Here is a 17,262-nt window from a genome sequence, read left to right as displayed (position 1 = left end):
ATGCCAGATATGCTTCTTTTATTGTTATTGTAAGCAGCTACTCTTCCTTTGTTTGACATTTTCCATAACATGTATCACTAATCATCCTTTCAGTATCGGTATTGGGTAGTTTGTGGCAAAATTAAAGTATTCATAGGTTGAAATACATTTGGGGTGATTTAACTGCACAGTCAGAGCCAAACTGAAATCTGCCTCTTGCACCTTGCTGAAGAACAGCAACTTTGTTCTGAGGATACAGGAACTTACCAAACGGATGGCATTGCTTTGTCTAGAGCCCTTGCCAAGGGGTTGGTGACTTTATTAGAGTTCTTGAAGATGCAACTGCAACAATGGAGTTGATCCATGCACTGATTGCCCTGGTAACTGTGATCAGTAGCTGTGGCTTTGTGACCTGTTCTGCAGCAGGAAAAAACCTTAACTCATGAAGTATTTTGTCACAGTACTAACTAATTCAGCTTGAAGTAAGCACTGAAGCCTTTATCTTTATTCATGATTGACTTATCACTTTCTGGTTTGCATCATGTTTGGAACTGTTTTGTGTGTGCATCTGTTAGTTCCCTCTTTCCCTTCAGATTTTACTTCTGAATTTTAGCTTTTCATCACCTGTCCGTATTAATAATCCATGTCCTAGCTCCCCAGTTCATTTGCTTAATATTTAGTGTTTCCACCCTTCGAAATTCATCTTACCAGTACTTGAAAAGATCATCTGTATCTACAGCGATTGTTGCCTTTGAGGTGTACCTTGTCTTGCCCAAATATTGTACAAAAAGATTTCTCTAGGAAGAAAGCATTATTCAGCTGGTGCTTTATGTGTAAATAGCCTCAAGTCTGTAGTCGTTTTCTCTGGTTTGGTAGTGACTATTTATTTAGTCTTCCCAAGTGTAAATAGTTTGATGATGTTCTTAAACACTGTTGCAGCAGTCAAACACTTTACAATTTAATGCTATATATCACAAAGCTATCACTGATGGGGGGGTTTTGAAGGTATATTAGGAAAGAAACCATCTCAACAAGCCTCCTAGATTTTGTGGAAATCTGTTCTTCATGCTCCAGAATGGTCAGAGTGGGACAAAAGAGACTCAGCCACCACATCTGAATTATTTAAAACCCGTTTTAAAAGGGGAGGGGAGAGGGAATCTCTACCCAATCCTTTATGTGGGTGATGAATGCTCTGTAGTATTCCCCAGCCTGCAGACAACAGGTGAAACTGTTGCTGCTGAATAGAGGGTCTGTCTTTGCCATGGCTGTAAATTCTGATTTGAGCTGGGGAGGCCTGGCCTCTGACAGACCAGCTCAGCAGATTGTTCCTGCATGGCAGATAAGTGCTATCATGATGCTCAGATGAGGGTTGGTTGATACTGAGTGGCAATACAGCTACAGGAGTGTAAAAATACAGGTGACAAAGGGATTAATGAGTAACTGTTGTGTGTTCCAGTGTTTGTTGAGGTATATCAGTTCTGCCTGGCTCCCACCTCAGATACCTAAATCCTTTTGCCGTGATTGGGGTTTGTGTTCCAGTTACTCATCTGTGAAATAGGGATAAATGAACTGCCCTTCTTTGGGAGCAGAGTTTGTTGATGCGGAGCAATTAATCTTCCTGGTTCTGTGACTGAAGGGTCAGTAACTGTTCAGATGCACTACGTTGTGAAGAATCTCCTTTTCAGAAAGAAATCAATGCTTAATTTAAAACCTCATTTCCTATAGCTAAAACTTTCTCTTGGATATTGTTTATGGCATGAATTTTAGTTGGTGATGTCATGAAGTCCTGGTAATTAGAATCGTGATGGGTTTATCTGATATCTGTTCTGTTTCCCATTCTGTTCTGTTCTCGTTCCATAAAAAGCCCTCCCTGCTTGGTGCAGGTGAGTCATGAATGAATGCAGAGAAGGCTTTAAATGGGGTACATGCAAGTTTGTAACAAGCAGCATAATGAGAAGGTCGTAACTTCCATCCTTCCGAACGTGCGTCTCCTAAGGAATATTAGGAGTTATTATAACCTTTCCATATTCTGGTCCTGATAATGAATAAAACCTATATTATAGGGTAATTGTCAGGGTTGGAAGGGACCTCTGGAGATCATACAGTTCAAAACCCTGCCAAGGCAGGGCTACCTAGAGCAGGTTACACAGGAACACGTCCAGGTGGTTTTGCAATGTCTCCAGGATATATTTCTTTGAGGATTTAGTCTCTTTTGTATTTTCAAGTGGTTTATCAGAGTTCAGAGCAATTCTGTGGTAGGACCCACGTGAGATCCCCTTTTTACCAAACCTTTGGTTAACAACAAGGCCATTGTCTTCCTCTGGTCAAAGACAGAAACGTGCTGTTACAGTCAGGTGAACAAAAGTGTGCTCACAGCCATGGGAATCTGGGATAGGAGGGACTGGAGGGAATGAAGCAGTCCATCCCTCTGCGGGGCCAGGTATGCCAGCCTCCTTCTAAATAGATATTTATCAATTACTTAGTTTGCCAACAGTGAAGTCACCTCTGTTACCCAAAGTGATATGGTTTATTGCAACCATTACTATCGGAAAGCATTTTCTTCATGCACTTTTAAGCCTCTTGCCTCTAATTCTGTCACTTTAAGCATGAAGAACAGATTATTCCTTTCCACTCCAAAAACCTTTTCTGTACTTGAAGACTGCTGGTTGTCAGGCCCCAGCCGCCTTCTCTTCAGCACACACAAGGCAAAATCCTTTTTTTTCCTTAAAGGTTATGTTTTTCTGAAGCTGAGTGTCCTGTGCTTTTCCTACTTTGTTTTTGCTAACTCGGTCCACATCTATCTTGACACGTGGTACGTGAGTGGATGCAGTGCTCCTGCTGAGGGCTCGGTAACACTGAGTGCAGAGTAGGAGGACTTCTGCAGGTCTCTCTCAGGTTGTTTTCCATTTCTGCATCTCAGTATGGGGATGACTTTTCCTAAAAGAGCTTGTGTTAGGTAATGGTGTTATGTTGGTTGTAGCTCTTCTCCCATCCCGCTGGTGTCAGTTGGTGCTTTTTCTGTCCTGTGTTTGATTTGCAGACAGCGCCTGCCCAGAACCTTGTACTTGTTCCTGCTGTGATCAAGTGACTCATTCTTGAGCCTGGTTTAACCTCCAGAGATGGTTGGAGAACATGCGATTGTCTGTACAACTTGGGTTTTGATTCTGCCTGGGAACATTATCCATTTCATTACTTTCCTGGGGTTTAATTAAGCCTCCAGAAAAACTTGGAGGAGAAAAGTTGAACTGATAGGACTGTAATTGTCACGTCTTCCTTCTTCACGCTCCTGTTAAACAATTAGGCACCATGTTTGCCTTTTCCAGGCTCTGTGTCCTCATCTGTTCTTCAGGACTCTTCCAAGATAACTGGTTATAGCTCTAAGATTCATTGTAGGATTTTGAAGTGTCTGAAGTAAATTCAAGAGCTTGTTTGTCTGTGTTCTAACCTTAATCAAGACTAAGATCTGGCCCATGATGCTGGTAGTAATGTTGCTAGCATCTGCGCGCAGTTGGCTTTAGTCATGGAAAAGAAGGATTAAACACTTTGTGCTATATTTGTAAGCAGAATAAAATACATTTTGATTTCCATTTACAGCAGTCCATGCAGTGACAGGTTTCATACTCAGTACTGAAACAGCTTTATTCTAAAACAGTTTTAACTAGGTTGATTTCTTTTTATATGCTTGTTTATGAGTGAAATCATTAGACTGGAAATGTAGCCAGAAGGTAGAATTTGTTTCAGGTTTTTGCAGTTAATAGCTGCCAGAGTTTCTCAGGTTAGTGGCTTGCTTTTGGTTTGGCTGCGTGAATTAAGGTCTGGGTCTGATTTCAGTTGCTGATCTCTAGGGCTGTTAGGAAGAGGTTTGACTTCAGCAGAACTGGAAGCCTTACTATAGGAAGGAAATTGGACAGTGACTCTTACAGTCCTGCAAAGAGCACTATTGTGAGATTCCACTGCTTGTGTAAGAAAAATCACTTGGGTTTGAGGGGAAAAAGCATCAGGTTGGAATTTCTGCTTGGAAAAAACACAGTTTCTTTGAGCAGTCTGTCAGTGAGAGTTTAATGGTCAGACAAATTCTTGTCATCCAAATGGATGAGGCAAACTGCATGTAGTGGTGAGACATTGATACGGAAGATCTTTTTGTAGCTTTAGGAAGCAAAATGCTAACTCTCTGTTTTTCCTTTTAGGCATTCTACATCATAAATATCCCATTCAGAACTAAATCCAAATCTGCACTCTCTGGATCTCCTAAAGGTACAGGAAACTTACTTAAAACATTAAAGTTTCTTACCTTTTATTTGCATCTTATTAAATAAACCACAAGTTGTGGTAAAACATGATTATCCACAGGAAGTGTCTGGTTTTCATTTGATCCTCTGGCTTCTATCTGCAACACCTTTGAGAACTATAACACAAAGAAGCCCCAAGAGAACTTTTATCTGACAATGCTAGATTCTTGCTTTTACACAGGAAGATTTTACTTTTGGCTGAGTGGACTGAGGCGATGTTCGCATCTCTGTGCATTTTTTTGCTTGCCTTTTGGTTACCTTAATGACTTCCGAACTTTGCATTTTAATGTATTCAACATTTCTGGGAATGTTCCAGGCAATGCTGTGCCAAAAGAAAATAGAAATCTAAAAACTGGAGTGGGGAACAGTGCTCTGTCATCTGAAAATCCATCTCTGAGGTTGTTACTGTCCATAGGTCATTGAGTTGTTTGATGTAGTCGTTACCATCATGACGATAATGCTCTAGTGCAACTGTCTCAATAAAATTTAAAATATTAACATCTGAGTTAGCAAAAAGTAAGTGTGGAAGGGTGGGAAAGGAGCAGGTTATGTGATTAGTTGCTGGCAAAGATGCTGTGAGTAGAACATTTGTTTATTCATCTATCTTTCAATGTTTGTGAGTGGTTTTAAGTTCCAGCCATTCTTTGTGTGTCGTATAGGGGTCACTTACCTGTACTATTGTTTGTCTTGTTAAATTTGAATTAACTAACCCCAGTTACGCGGAAAAATCACCTGAAGTTCTGGCATCGCTATTTCTCTATCCACTGAAACAGCCTTTAGAAGTTAATAGTCTCAGCTTTGTAGATTATGCTCCTTTTTTCTTGGATAGTTAGAATTTTGTAAGCCTGTTAGAGGATAGAAGGCATATTGCTTTAGAAAAGCACTGTAAACCCAAAATAGAATCCCCAAATGACCTATAATGAAATGTGCAACGATGGACTGTTCTTGTGTCCTAGTGAAATACTTCACACAAGTCAACTGCAGTATCATAAACTTCACAGGTAGCTGAAAAATTGCAAACATCATTCCTGTTTGTTTTGTCAGCCTGTTCTTTGAAGATGCTTGTTAAAGTATGAGCTGAGTGTTTTGAAAAAGCAAACATATATTTGTGCATATAAACTTGCAAGGTATAATCTTGTAAGTTACTGTGTAGTGTGTAAAATAGTCAGAAATTTGTAAAGTGGAATCTCAGCAATTCACAAGGTGCTTTTAATACCTACTCTGTTGTGGTTCCTCCTGAATTCAATCTAACGAACTCTGAAGTAGCTCTGAATTGCTGATGAATTGCAGGATGTAGATTCAACTTTTGATATGAATATAAAAATGTGAGATTGGTGAAGGAGAGAGAAGCATAATGATGTGGCAGCAATTTATGTAGAAATGATACAGCAGTTTATGAAGAAACAAGCATTGTATTTGCTTAGGTTAAAAATGATACCTTCATTGGGAAAGTTTCATTTTCATTGCAGTTCAGCTCTTTCCCTGACAATAACTTTCTCTTCAGTTGTGCATGGCCAAGTTCTCAGCTACTTGAATGTCTTGGGGATAAACCTGAACAGCAATGTGTTCTACAGGTTTCTGATTAATATTTCAAGTAAAGACGTAGTTTACCAATTCCCTACGATTTCCTTTTGGTTAGGCATTTCAGGTTATCTTTTCTCCACCTTTAGAAACAGTCATGGAAAGGAGCACTCCCAAGATCATCTTCAGTATATGTTTTCTTTCTTGATAAATTAATGGCTCCAGAGGTCACATTACAAATACAGTAATTTTGGTTATCAAATCATGGTTACTTTTATAATTGCAGAGCATTCCACAAAGAAACATGGGTGGGATTGTTACTGTCTTACAGATGCATACAGTGAGCTGAGCTTAAACTCTTCATACTTGGTTCCTTGTGAGGTTGAAAGTCTTTTGGATTCCTGGAAGGTACATGAGGGCTGAACTCTTCAGTTTGATGAAGGGCTGGGGAGGGCACATGGTGGATTCCAGTGAGGTGTACATCAAACACTTTCCTAGGTCCTTCCTTGTCTGTTTAGATGTGACCAAGCAGCCAGACTGCTGAAGGAGTGGGCGACTGGTTTCTGTGTTGAAAATAAGCAGGTTACGAGCATGGATGTTTCTGTGGCAATGTTTTTTGGTCTGGTTATCTAATGTGCACTGCTGAAGTCTGTTTGAAATGGGATCAATTTCCAAAACCTTATTGTTTCAAGCACTAGGATGTGACCTCAAGTCTCCACAGATTGTGACGAGTAGCTGACTCGTCTGTCCTGAATATTATTCTAACCAGAGGTGTTTAAAGAAAAGCTTTTCCAGGCTGAACACTGATGGCTGTAACTCTTGATGGAGAGAAAGCTGGGTAGAGAGGGTTCTGAGCTGTACTGCTATGAGGTTCCATAGTGCTCTGCCATAAATACAGAAAGTGAACTAATAATATCCTTGTCAGGGACTTTCCCTCTTGGGGGAGAAAATTTACTGGGGATTGGTATACTGTTCTCTGCATTGCATGACTAGAAAACCATTTTAGTGTATTCATTGTGGAGCAGAAATTCCATGTTCTGTAAAACCAGGTGATGGCGAGTAAATGAAGGATAATGCCGTGCTTTAAGGGCAGAGTTCTGGCAGGCAGGGTCTTCAGAAAAGAATTTCAGGTTTCCTTTCCAGCCTGATCTGAAAGATCCAGAAGTTACTGACTTCAACATAAAATCTTTTGGTGTCATCTTCTCAAAACATTTGGATTAGAAACTGTTTTAACTTCAATTACTGTGAAGGGCATTGCAGTTCAGCAGGAAAGGGAAATTAGCTTTTTTTATTGCATGGGAAGACTTTATAGTCTTTTCCAGGCAATTATTATTGTTGTATTATGTTTGAAATTTTTCAGCATTTCAGCTCCTGGAAATGAAACTTGGTGATTATAAAATGATTACCCTGGAGTCTTATTCTACATCCTTTTCATCTTTGTCTTACCACTTCTTGGAGTTTCTTCAGATTGACTCCGTAATACCATTTTCACAGTTGCAGTGCACCCAACGTGTGATTTCTGCAAATTTAGTAGTCGAACACAGGATTTGTTTTGAGTATAATCTACATATAGGTCTTCTGAACTAATGAGATCTGAACTGATTTTGTGCTCTAGCACAGAGTTACCCAACCAGTAGTAAGATAAGCCTGACATGTTTATGTTTTTTTCAAAGTAAAAATACTCTAGATGGTAGATCTCTTGGTGTGTCTGTTGTTTCCCTCTGGCTTCTTTCTTAACACATAAATACGTTGATCTTCGTATCCATGAATGTATTAGCCTAGGTTCTCCTCTTAGGTTTGTTTTGTCAGTAACTAGCTAAAAACTTCTCTCTGACTCATTGCTGCTCCTCTTACATTTGGAAGTCCATTCACAGGTTCAGAATTTGAAGCTTACAGAGCACCAGTGGAGTTGTGTTGCTACTAATAGCTCCCTGGTGGTATCTGGAGCAGTGATTTCTCCTTTTCATCTATAAATTATGGAGAGAACAAACCTTTGTTTGCAGCCCCAATAAAACCTGTCAGTGACCAGTGTGCGTGTGTGTGCACAAGGGGATGTGTTTGTGTGTGAAATGTACTTACTTGGCTGTAAAATTTATTTTTAATAAATAAATGGATACGTGGATCGTAAGTGGATACGGGCAGCTGAGCTCTGGCAGCCTTCAAAACAGCAGCCTGTTAGTGTATATTTAGGTATAACTGTGTGAGCATGAAGATACTGTTGCATCCATGTGGAAGAGAAATCCAACACTAATTTGTTGGTGGAGGAAGGACCTATCCCAGTAGTTCACATTGTCTGGTGCAAGTTCATCGCTTGGAGGTGTTTTTCCTTGAATGAACATAGATGATTATGAGCAATTCCAACACTTGCTTGTGGGGTTGCAAGGCCAAATAAATCTAAATTGATGCTTGAACTGTTACTGAGACATGTTCTGACTTAAATAGAAGTAACCTTCAAGCACACATGTGGCTTATAAAACTTAGGAACTCTTGCACCTTCACTTTTCCCAGTCATAGCTACTTCAGCATTTTCTGCTGTATACCACTTGTGCTCCCCACAGAAATGGCTGGGCATTCTTCTTGGTCATCCTGGGGGTAAAAAGTACACGATTATAATAAAGGGTTCATGCTCCAAATAGTTATTTTGTAAAGACTGCATTTACTGCTTGTCCTTCCAAATCAAAAACTTCAACTGGTAGATTGCCTAAAATGTAATCTGTTCATGAAAGTTGCTCTTTGTTTAGTATATAAGCTGTGGCTATCAGTTTAAGTACCTGGATTTGTGTTGTAAGTGGATTCAATGATGGGGAAAACAGATGGGTAGTTTTCTTAAATGAACAAGCATAAACAAAGCTTCTGTACTACTTTTATAAATGAAAGAAATGTGAAACTTAGATGATAGGGTGTATAGATTGAATATGCTATTAAAACTGGATGCTTGACTTACTGCATACAAAATGGAAAGTGGATGCTTGACTGAACACTTCTGTCCCTTTTTGCTGATGGAGAAATAATTTCAATAGATTGATAGTTAGAGAATGCTGAATATTTGGTATAATTTTTTTTTCTTCATGTTTGCATTTTAGGTCAGCAATTTGGCTTCATCACACTGAGTTTGCCTGCATTCAAAGCTGTTTCCCTACAGTAATTTGCTCTGGTTGGAAGTGAACATGTCTCAAGTTCAAATTCAGAATCCTTCTGCTGCCCTTGCAGGGAACCAAATATTGAATAAAACCCCATCTCTTTCACAGCCTTTGAGTATTCCTTCCACTACTAGTTCTTTGCCCTCTGAAAATGCAGGTAGACCTATCCAAAACTCTGCTTTACCCTCTGCATCAGTTACATCCACCAATGCAGCTGCAGGTAAGATTGAGTGTCTGTTAATTAAGTTTCTGTATTCTTAGTGTTCATAGTTTGGCATGATATATTCCTGAGGTGCTGTATCTACAAATACTTTATCCAAATGCAGTAGCTTGTAATGCTTTCTCCCTATTGAATGAAGTCTGTTTGAGACAGATAGAAGTATACTTTTCCATGAAGTACTAATAATCAGCTGAAATGTTTGTAATAGTAGATAATATTTAACATTGTAAAACACTGAATTTCTAGAACATTGCTATCCAGCTTTTCTACAAGTGGCTTGTTTTAAATGTAGGAAAAATATTTTTTGGAATAGTTTGTTTAGTTCTATTATCCTTAGTTCTTTCATGACCAGTGTAGTGATAAATATATTGTGCTCATAAAATCTAATAGGGCAAGTAAAAGGTAATAAAAAATAAGTAATAGGGGAAAACAGAAGGAAAAAGAAAGAAATTAATGTACTTTCTGAAATTACTCAAAGTAAAGGACTGTGATGAATACTTAGAAGATTTGCTTCTTGACATCTTCTACATAAGATGCAAGCTCCTAAACTCAGGCTTCTGGCTTGCATTGAAACATTACATTTAAAGATGCTGTCTTTTAGGCACATGATTTGCTTGGAAATCCCAAAGTTTGGTAGATCGTTGCCAGTTTGCCTAACAGCAAAGCTGTCTATTCCAGCAGATCTTTTCTGAGAAGTGGTGTGTTGCAGACAACTAAATTTTAAGCCAATGAGATTTTTTTTTTGTTATTATTAAAAAAAGTGTAGTAGAGTTTATAGCTACCTGTTCATTCATCTCATTTTATGTAATCTTTCAGCTCCTTCAAACATGGCAAACCCCAAAGAGAAAACCCCAATGTGTCTTGTGAATGAGTTAGCCCGTTTCAACAAGATTCAACCCGAGTATAAGCTTTTGAGTGAGCAAGGTCCAGCTCATTCTAAGGTAAATAGCCATAGAAGTTTCTTATTGCTGTTGTTTGTGCTCTTTCAGTTTCATAAGTGGAGAAGGGAAGTATATGTTTTTGGTGCAAGATAATACAGAAGAATAGAGAGGAATGGGAAGCTCACCAAAGTATTGATGGTAGGGAAGTGTGAAGCTGGTAGACATGTACTAAAAGTTGGTTTCCCAAAGTACGCAGAGGTTGAATTTACCTTTTACTTAAAACTGCTTAGCTTTTTTTAAGAGTTATTTATGTTAGCTCCATTATGAGATGCTTGGCTTTCATTTAATAAAGCCAGGTTTGTCCTTTGCACTCTTTACTAAAAAAGCAGTGCATTAAATATGGATGATGTTTTACAGTCATTTTCTAGTGTGATGTTTAGCTTTTGTTCTGCATCTTGCCTGTTATGCAAATTTTCTGTTATTCCCGTGGTGCATTTTAATGGTTTGATATTAATCCCACCAATCTTTAAAAGATTAAAATAGTTTATTAGTCCAAATTATCCTGTGAGATGCAGGAAGTTCTAGGGCAGTTATTCTTCTTTAGGAAAAAGGCTATGTAAGGAATACACCTTATCCTTGATGCCATCTTAAGGCATGTCAAGGATAAGAGGGTTACGAGGGGCAGTCAACATGGCTTTACCAAGGGGAAGTCGTGCTTGACCAACCTCCTAGCCTTTTATGAGGAAATAACATTGTGGATGGATGATGGCAGAGCGGTGGATGTGGTCTACCTTGACTTCAGCAAAGCATTTGACACAGTCTCCCACAGCATCCTCATAGCTAAACTGAGGAAGTGTGGCCTGGATGATCAGGTAGTGAGATGGACTGCGAACTGGCTGAAGGACAGAAGCCAGAGAGTTGTAGTCTATGGGGCGGAGTCCAGTTGGAGGCCTGTATCTAGTGGAGTGCCTCAAGGGTCAGTATTGGGACCAGTATTATTTAATATATTCATCAATGATTTAGATGAGGGAATTGAGTGTACTGTCAGCAAGTTTGCTGATGACACTAAGCTGGGAGGAGTGGCTGACACGCCAGAAGGCTGTGCTGCCATCCAGCGGGACCTGGACAGGCTGGAGAGTTGGGCAGGGAGAAACTTGATGAAATATAACAAGGGAAAGTGTAGAGTCCTGCATCTGGGCAGGAACAACCCCAGGTTCCAGTATAGGTTGGGGAACGACCTGTTAGAGAGCAGTGTAGGGGAGAGGGACCTGGGGGTCCTAGTGGATGGCAGGATGACCATGAGCCAACACTGTGCCCTTGTGGCCAAGAAGGCCAATGGCATCCTGGGGTGTATTAGAAGGGGGGTGGTCAGTAGGTCGAGAGAGGTCCTCCTTCCCCTCTACTCTGCCCTGGTGAGACCGCATCTGGAATATTGTGTCCAGTTCTGGGCCCCTCAGTTCAAGAAGGACAGGGAACTGCTGGAGAGAGTCCAGCGCAGGGCGACAAAGATGATAAAGGGAGTGGAGCATCTCCCTTATGAGGAAAGGCTGAGGGAGCTGGGTCTCTATAGTTTGGAGAAGAGGAGACTGCGGGGGGACCTTATTAGTGTATATAAATATATAAAGGGGGAGTGTCATGAGGATGGAGCCAGGCTCTTCTCAATGGCTAACAATGATAAGACAAGGGGTAATGGGTATAAACTGGAACACAAGAGGTTCCACTTAAACTTGAGAAGAAACTTCTTCTCAGTGAGGGTGACAGAACACTGGAACAGGCTGCCCAGGGAGGTTGTGGAGTCTCCTTCTCTGGAGACATTCAAAACCCGCCTGGACACATTCCTGTGTGACCTTATCTAGGTGTTCCTGCTCTGGCAGGGGGAATTGGACTAGATGATCTTTTGAGGTCCCTTCCAATCTCTAACATACTGTGATACTGTGATACTGTGAATTGTGCTTACCACATACATTTGTCTATGTAGTTGGCAAGGTACAAATCTGTATTTGTTGATATGTCTGGATTAACTTCTAGTATTTAAGAGTTGTTCTCTCTTGTGCATTGTCATAACTGAATGTTGCTTTGCTGTTGCTCTGTTTTAAATAAAAAAGTTGTAAATAAAATGAACCTTTCTATCCTAGTTGCCCAATATTTGGGAAACAAGGATCTTAGTATATATTCTTTACTGCCTGAAGTACAGGATGATTGAACAGAATGTTCACCTGTTCTGGAACAGTTACTTTAACAAAATAGTCTTTAGTTCTTGTAAGAATGCCAAGGGTGGATCAGCATGTGCTGTTCATTCCATATCATGGTGTATCTTTTACAGCGTGTAAAAATCTTGGTTATATGCAGTTCCTCTGGTGTTCTGTTCATGAGAGTTTGTCAGGAATACAGCAAATATACAAGCAGTTTGTGTTAGTTTAAAGAACACTGAAGGAAGTGAGTTTTAGCATTACTAACCTTTCAAATCCTTACTGAAGAGTTCTGTTATATGAGAAGTGAAGTCCCGGCACATGAGGAAAATCAGCCTGGGATGTGTCTGTCTAATCTGACATTGTCTCTTTAAGGTGTTACCTGGAACAGTGTTTGTTGTATGTCAGATTCCAATAACTTGGAGTTTAATAATATTAAGAACTAAAATGTGTAGTGTCAGTGTCAATGTGCAAAGGAGACAAGGTTTGCATTTAGAAAAAGTATTGGAATAACATTCAGAGCAGCTGTTCATTTGTGTTTTCATTCTGATTGAAATTAAACTTCATTTAATTACCAAGGAGACTTTGGCTCGCTGTTGTCTGATTAATTTGTGAAAATTTAGACAATAGATATTCTTCCTTACCCCACATACTTAAAAATGCCACAGAGCTTTGCTTGGTAATCAAATAGGCTTGTGCTCACCTGTGGGCATGTAGAAGCTTTTATGCCGCAATGGGAAGTTATCTTTTTCCAAACTCCTGAAAAATACAGTGAAAAAAACCCAAACCCAAACCATATTATTAAAGCAAGAATTGAGTTATGTGGAATACAAGTCTGAATTTCAAGGCTGCTGTTCAGAGTAATGTTGGCATGCCAGCTGCCCACGTAGATGTTACCTCTATACACACAGCGTCTTTTGTTTCTTAGCCTGTATGATCTCATGCAGGATGCAGGATGGTTGTGAGCTACAGCTATTGTGAAATTCTTAGATTCAGGAAAATCCTATCCATGTCCAAAGTGCTTAAAGTCTGGGGACGACATAGTAGTTGAGGAAAGCTTTGATTACCATATTCTTAACTTTTGCATCACTAAAAGACTCATTGTTTTGTGTAAGAGGGTCTAGTAAGTTATGTGAATTCCAAAGCAGTTCATAATAAACCTCATGTTTTCTATTTCTGAGGTGTTTACAGTGCAGCTGACCCTTGGGGACCAGCACTGGGAAGCTGAAGGAACTAGTATTAAAAAAGCGCAACATGCTGCAGCTGCCAAAGCTTTGGAAGGGACAAAATTCCCTAAGCCTACGGCTCGTCCATCTCGGAGCGAAGGCAAGAATCCAGGTATGTGCCACAACAAACTGATTTGAAAGAAAGGTTTATTCTATGCACTTTCTGGTTTTGGTATGTATATAGAAGTTGCATAAGGATGAATAAACCCAGCAATTCTGCGTATTTAACAACGGCAGTCGTCAGGTTTTCCTGATTTAATCTTTGATAGTTGTGGGCAACATGATAAAAATCATCATATTAACAAATTAAAGGCATGGGGTTTTCCATCAAGTCATTCTGGCTTGAAGAACCCACTACTTAGCTTACTATTTTGTATTGTAACACTTGGTGAAACCCTGAAAAAGATGTTTATCCTCATCTTAAAAAACCCTAAATCCTAAGTACAAACCAACCAACCACACGTGACAGATTTGGTCACAGCAAGGAATAGTCTTTTACACAGGCAGAAGAAGAATGTGTTTGGTGATTCTGATATGATCATTTAAGAGCTTGACAGTAAAGATCTCTTTGGAAATGTTTAATTAAAAAAACCCAACAAAACAAGCAAACACACCCAATACAAACAAACAAACCCAATGCAAACAAACAGACCAACCCAACAAAACCCCAACCTCTTAAACTTGTGTTGAGGGATTGGATCAGAACTTTGGAATTTGCTTCATTTGTACTTCTTTAAAGAGACATAGATGTTGATTTGTATAAGGGCATTTAAATTGTAGTTTGCAGTGTTTAGGGAACTTCGTAGTTTACTGAGATTGCTTTCAAGATATATTTAAAATGTAAAATTCAGTATGAACTAGCTTCACATCTCAGCTGTACATGAGATTGTTTTGGATTTACTCATAGTGACTTGAATTCAAAGCTATTGGGGTAGCATTAGCATGTGCAGCAAAGGTTCAAACCTTTAATCTTTTGTGCTAGTTGTGTTCTGATATTACCTAAATTCTTTGTTTGGAAACACTTTATACAGTCAACAGTGAAAATATTAGAAGTTAGCAATTACTGATTTTGTCTGTGAATCTGTTCTTTTGGCAATTGCCTACAACAAAGCATTGTTAGACTTGAGGACACACAGATTTTTGATTAGTGAGGCCTGTGATAGAAAAAAAATGACCATTTACATGACTATTCTTTCTCAAATCAGAATAGCCAGGGAGACAATTCTTCATCCACATGATATCTGCATTGAGAGAAATGTTTATAGCCCTCAGTGGCAATATACTTTCCTTTTGAATAGGCCAGTTGCAATTTAAAAGTGAAGAGTCATAAACCCCATTCTTAGGTCATAAAGTACAAAGAGAAACATGTGATCATTCTCAGTAAACAAGACACAGAAGGTATGTAGCATGTCTGTTAATCTAAATTAGTTTAAACGTATTTTGGGGGAAGGAAGTTTCTGTTCTGCAGACCACATTGTAAGATACCCTCTAAAAACAAATTAATTGGTAGCTTCACAACTTTAAAGCAAAACAAATAGAAAAGCCTCCAGCAAATTCACTTTTCTGTATCAGGATTTATCACAACTAATACCAGTCTGCTAATTTAATATGCATCAAATAGACTTTTTTCTTCGTGTTCATTAGCATTTCTATTCAGAATTCCTTAATTTAAGATACTCCATGTGGCAAAACTTGAGCTCATTTTTCCCTGCTTTGAGACAGCACAAGAGTTTAGATTGTTTCAGTTCCTGTGACAGCTGTACAACTCTATATTCCTTTTTATTTAGACAGCGTAACCCCCACAGTGGAGTTAAATGCACTTTGCATGAAACTGGGAAAGAAACCTATGTACAAACCCATTGATCCTTACACAGGGATGAGATCCACTTACAACTATACTATGAGAGGTGGTACTTATCCTCCACGGTATGTATTGCTTAAGTTTTTGGGTTTGCAATCTCATTTCCACTCATCATCTGAGTGCTTCGATGCTATCTTCTCAAAATTAGCTAAAAATAGAATGGCCCTTAAGGGGATATTCAGCTTGAAACACAGCCATCTTATGAGGCCAAAGGTTTTGATAAGTACACCTTATTAATGTCAGTAATTTGTCTTATTTAAGTTGCTTTTTTTCCTTTGGGGGTAGGGCAAGAGGAGGAAAAAGGGAACTGACCCAAAGAATGAAGCTTTTTTGAGGGCATTCAGATATAGCCAGCTTCAATTAAATGAATAGCTAAATATTAGCTAAATATTTCTTGTGTTTCCTTTCTGTGGAAAAGCAAAAGTGAAGGAATCAGTTCGATGCTATTTCTAAAGCTATTTAAAAGAAAACTTCCGTTTAAAGAACTTTATATAGGCATAGAACTTGAGAATTCGAAACTCACTGGCCTGCCAAGCCTATAAAAGCGTAGTTACATTGTCTTTCTCTGTTCCAGTTGGTTAAACAATTATAAAACAAGAAATGTTGATATTCTGTTTCAGAAATCTCTCCCTGAAGTTTTTTTTATAGATTTTAAATCAAAATCTGGCTTTTTAATACTTGGGCTTTAGTGCTGAGTCATGGTTACTGATATCTGAGAGATTCATCACATGTAACTTATGTTTCTGTTTACTTTGTAGGCCAAACTCTTTGCTTATTTAAATCCCTCTCTTTGCAGGTACTTTTACCCATTTCCTGTTGGGCCCTTACTTTATCAAGTTGAGCTTTCAATTGGAGGGCAGCAGTTTCACGGGAAAGGAAGAACAAGACAAGCTGCTAAACATGACGCAGCTGCTAAAGCACTGAAAGTTCTGCAGAATGAGCCCTTGCCTGAGAAACCAGAGGTGGGAATTAATCTTAGTGTTGTAAGCATAAACTGCTCAGATAAACTGAGATACTGTTGTAGGGTTTTTTTCCTTATTAAGAAGAAAAGGACAGTTGTGAAATTTAGTTCTGCTTAGTAATGTTGACCTACTTGAGACAATAGAAACAGTTTGGTTTAAGAACATAAATTTCTATGAAATTAAGTTTTTCTAAATGAATTTATGTTAATTCTTTCGCTGGTTTTTTTTCTACAGCAATGCTATAGACCTCTGTCAGATATGTCAGTGCTCTGTGAGAGCACTGGAAGCATAGATAGGAACTAATTTCTTATCAGGTACAGATCACATACAACCTTCTGAAGAAGTATGTAAATGGGGTGCTTGCATTCCAGTATGGGCAACCTAGAAATTGCGCATAGGTTTGCTTCCTGGGCAAAATTACTATGTGATTTTTTGAAAGAACCATAGAAATTCTAGAAGAGAGGGAATTTCATGGAAGTAATAACCTTGTTCACACATTTTAATATGAATATAAGAAGCAAATTTTTGTCCCACAGTATATTTATAGTTGTCCAGCACTTTCCATTCCAAGACTCTGCCACTGGGGTTTTTTTCATGCTTTTTTGTTAGGTTGCTTTGGGCAGAAGGTCTCATTGTGCACACACGAGTTACAGCTTCTGGGGCTGGCTGGCTGTGTGCACCCTCTCCCTGGGTGTTGGCTGATTGCTACAAAGAGTGTATTTAGTCATTCCTTTATGGGCTCATTATACCTGAATTATGAGGACTTGATGTTAGAACTAAGAGCAAGAGCAAGAGACCCATTGATGTATTCCATGCTGGCATCTAGATCGTGTTGAGGAGGTGGGGGATATACAATACAAACCTAGAAGCAAGAGAGACTAGGACACTGCCAGAGAGGTGAGGAGGAAGTGAAGGTCAGACTAGTAACTTAGAATCATGAGAACTTGCCATGGATATAGAGTCTGGCTGTGTACTGAGAAAGAAGGAACATGAA

At 39.1% G+C, this 17,262-nt stretch overlaps 1 protein-coding gene across 13 annotated transcripts in view; it reads left to right on the top strand.

Moving 5' to 3' along the window:
• STAU1 (staufen double-stranded RNA binding protein 1) overlaps positions 1–17,262 on the top strand; it is a 33,167-nt gene that overhangs the window by 1,663 nt on the left and 14,242 nt on the right. For 12 of the 13 annotated variants that reach the window (XM_080628029.1, XM_080628028.1, XM_080628026.1 and 9 more), the window contains exons 2-7: positions 4,167–4,233; positions 8,873–9,149; positions 9,966–10,090; positions 13,401–13,557; positions 15,233–15,371; positions 16,103–16,268. In XM_080628029.1, coding sequence (XP_080484155.1) covers positions 8,957–9,149; positions 9,966–10,090; positions 13,401–13,557; positions 15,233–15,371; positions 16,103–16,268 — 780 coding nt within the window. In that variant the 5' untranslated portion in view covers positions 4,167–4,233; positions 8,873–8,956. The remainder of the gene's footprint in view (positions 1–4,166; positions 4,234–8,872; positions 9,150–9,965; positions 10,091–13,400; positions 13,558–15,232; positions 15,372–16,102; positions 16,269–17,262) is intronic. The other variant, XM_080628030.1, reaches the window with a different exon arrangement.

Source organism: Psittacula echo (genome assembly GCF_963264785.1).
Source record: "Psittacula echo genome assembly, chromosome: 12".
NCBI classification, from domain to species: domain Eukaryota; kingdom Metazoa; phylum Chordata; class Aves; order Psittaciformes; family Psittacidae; genus Psittacula; species Psittacula echo.
This window is presented reverse-complemented; position numbering and strand designations above follow the sequence as displayed.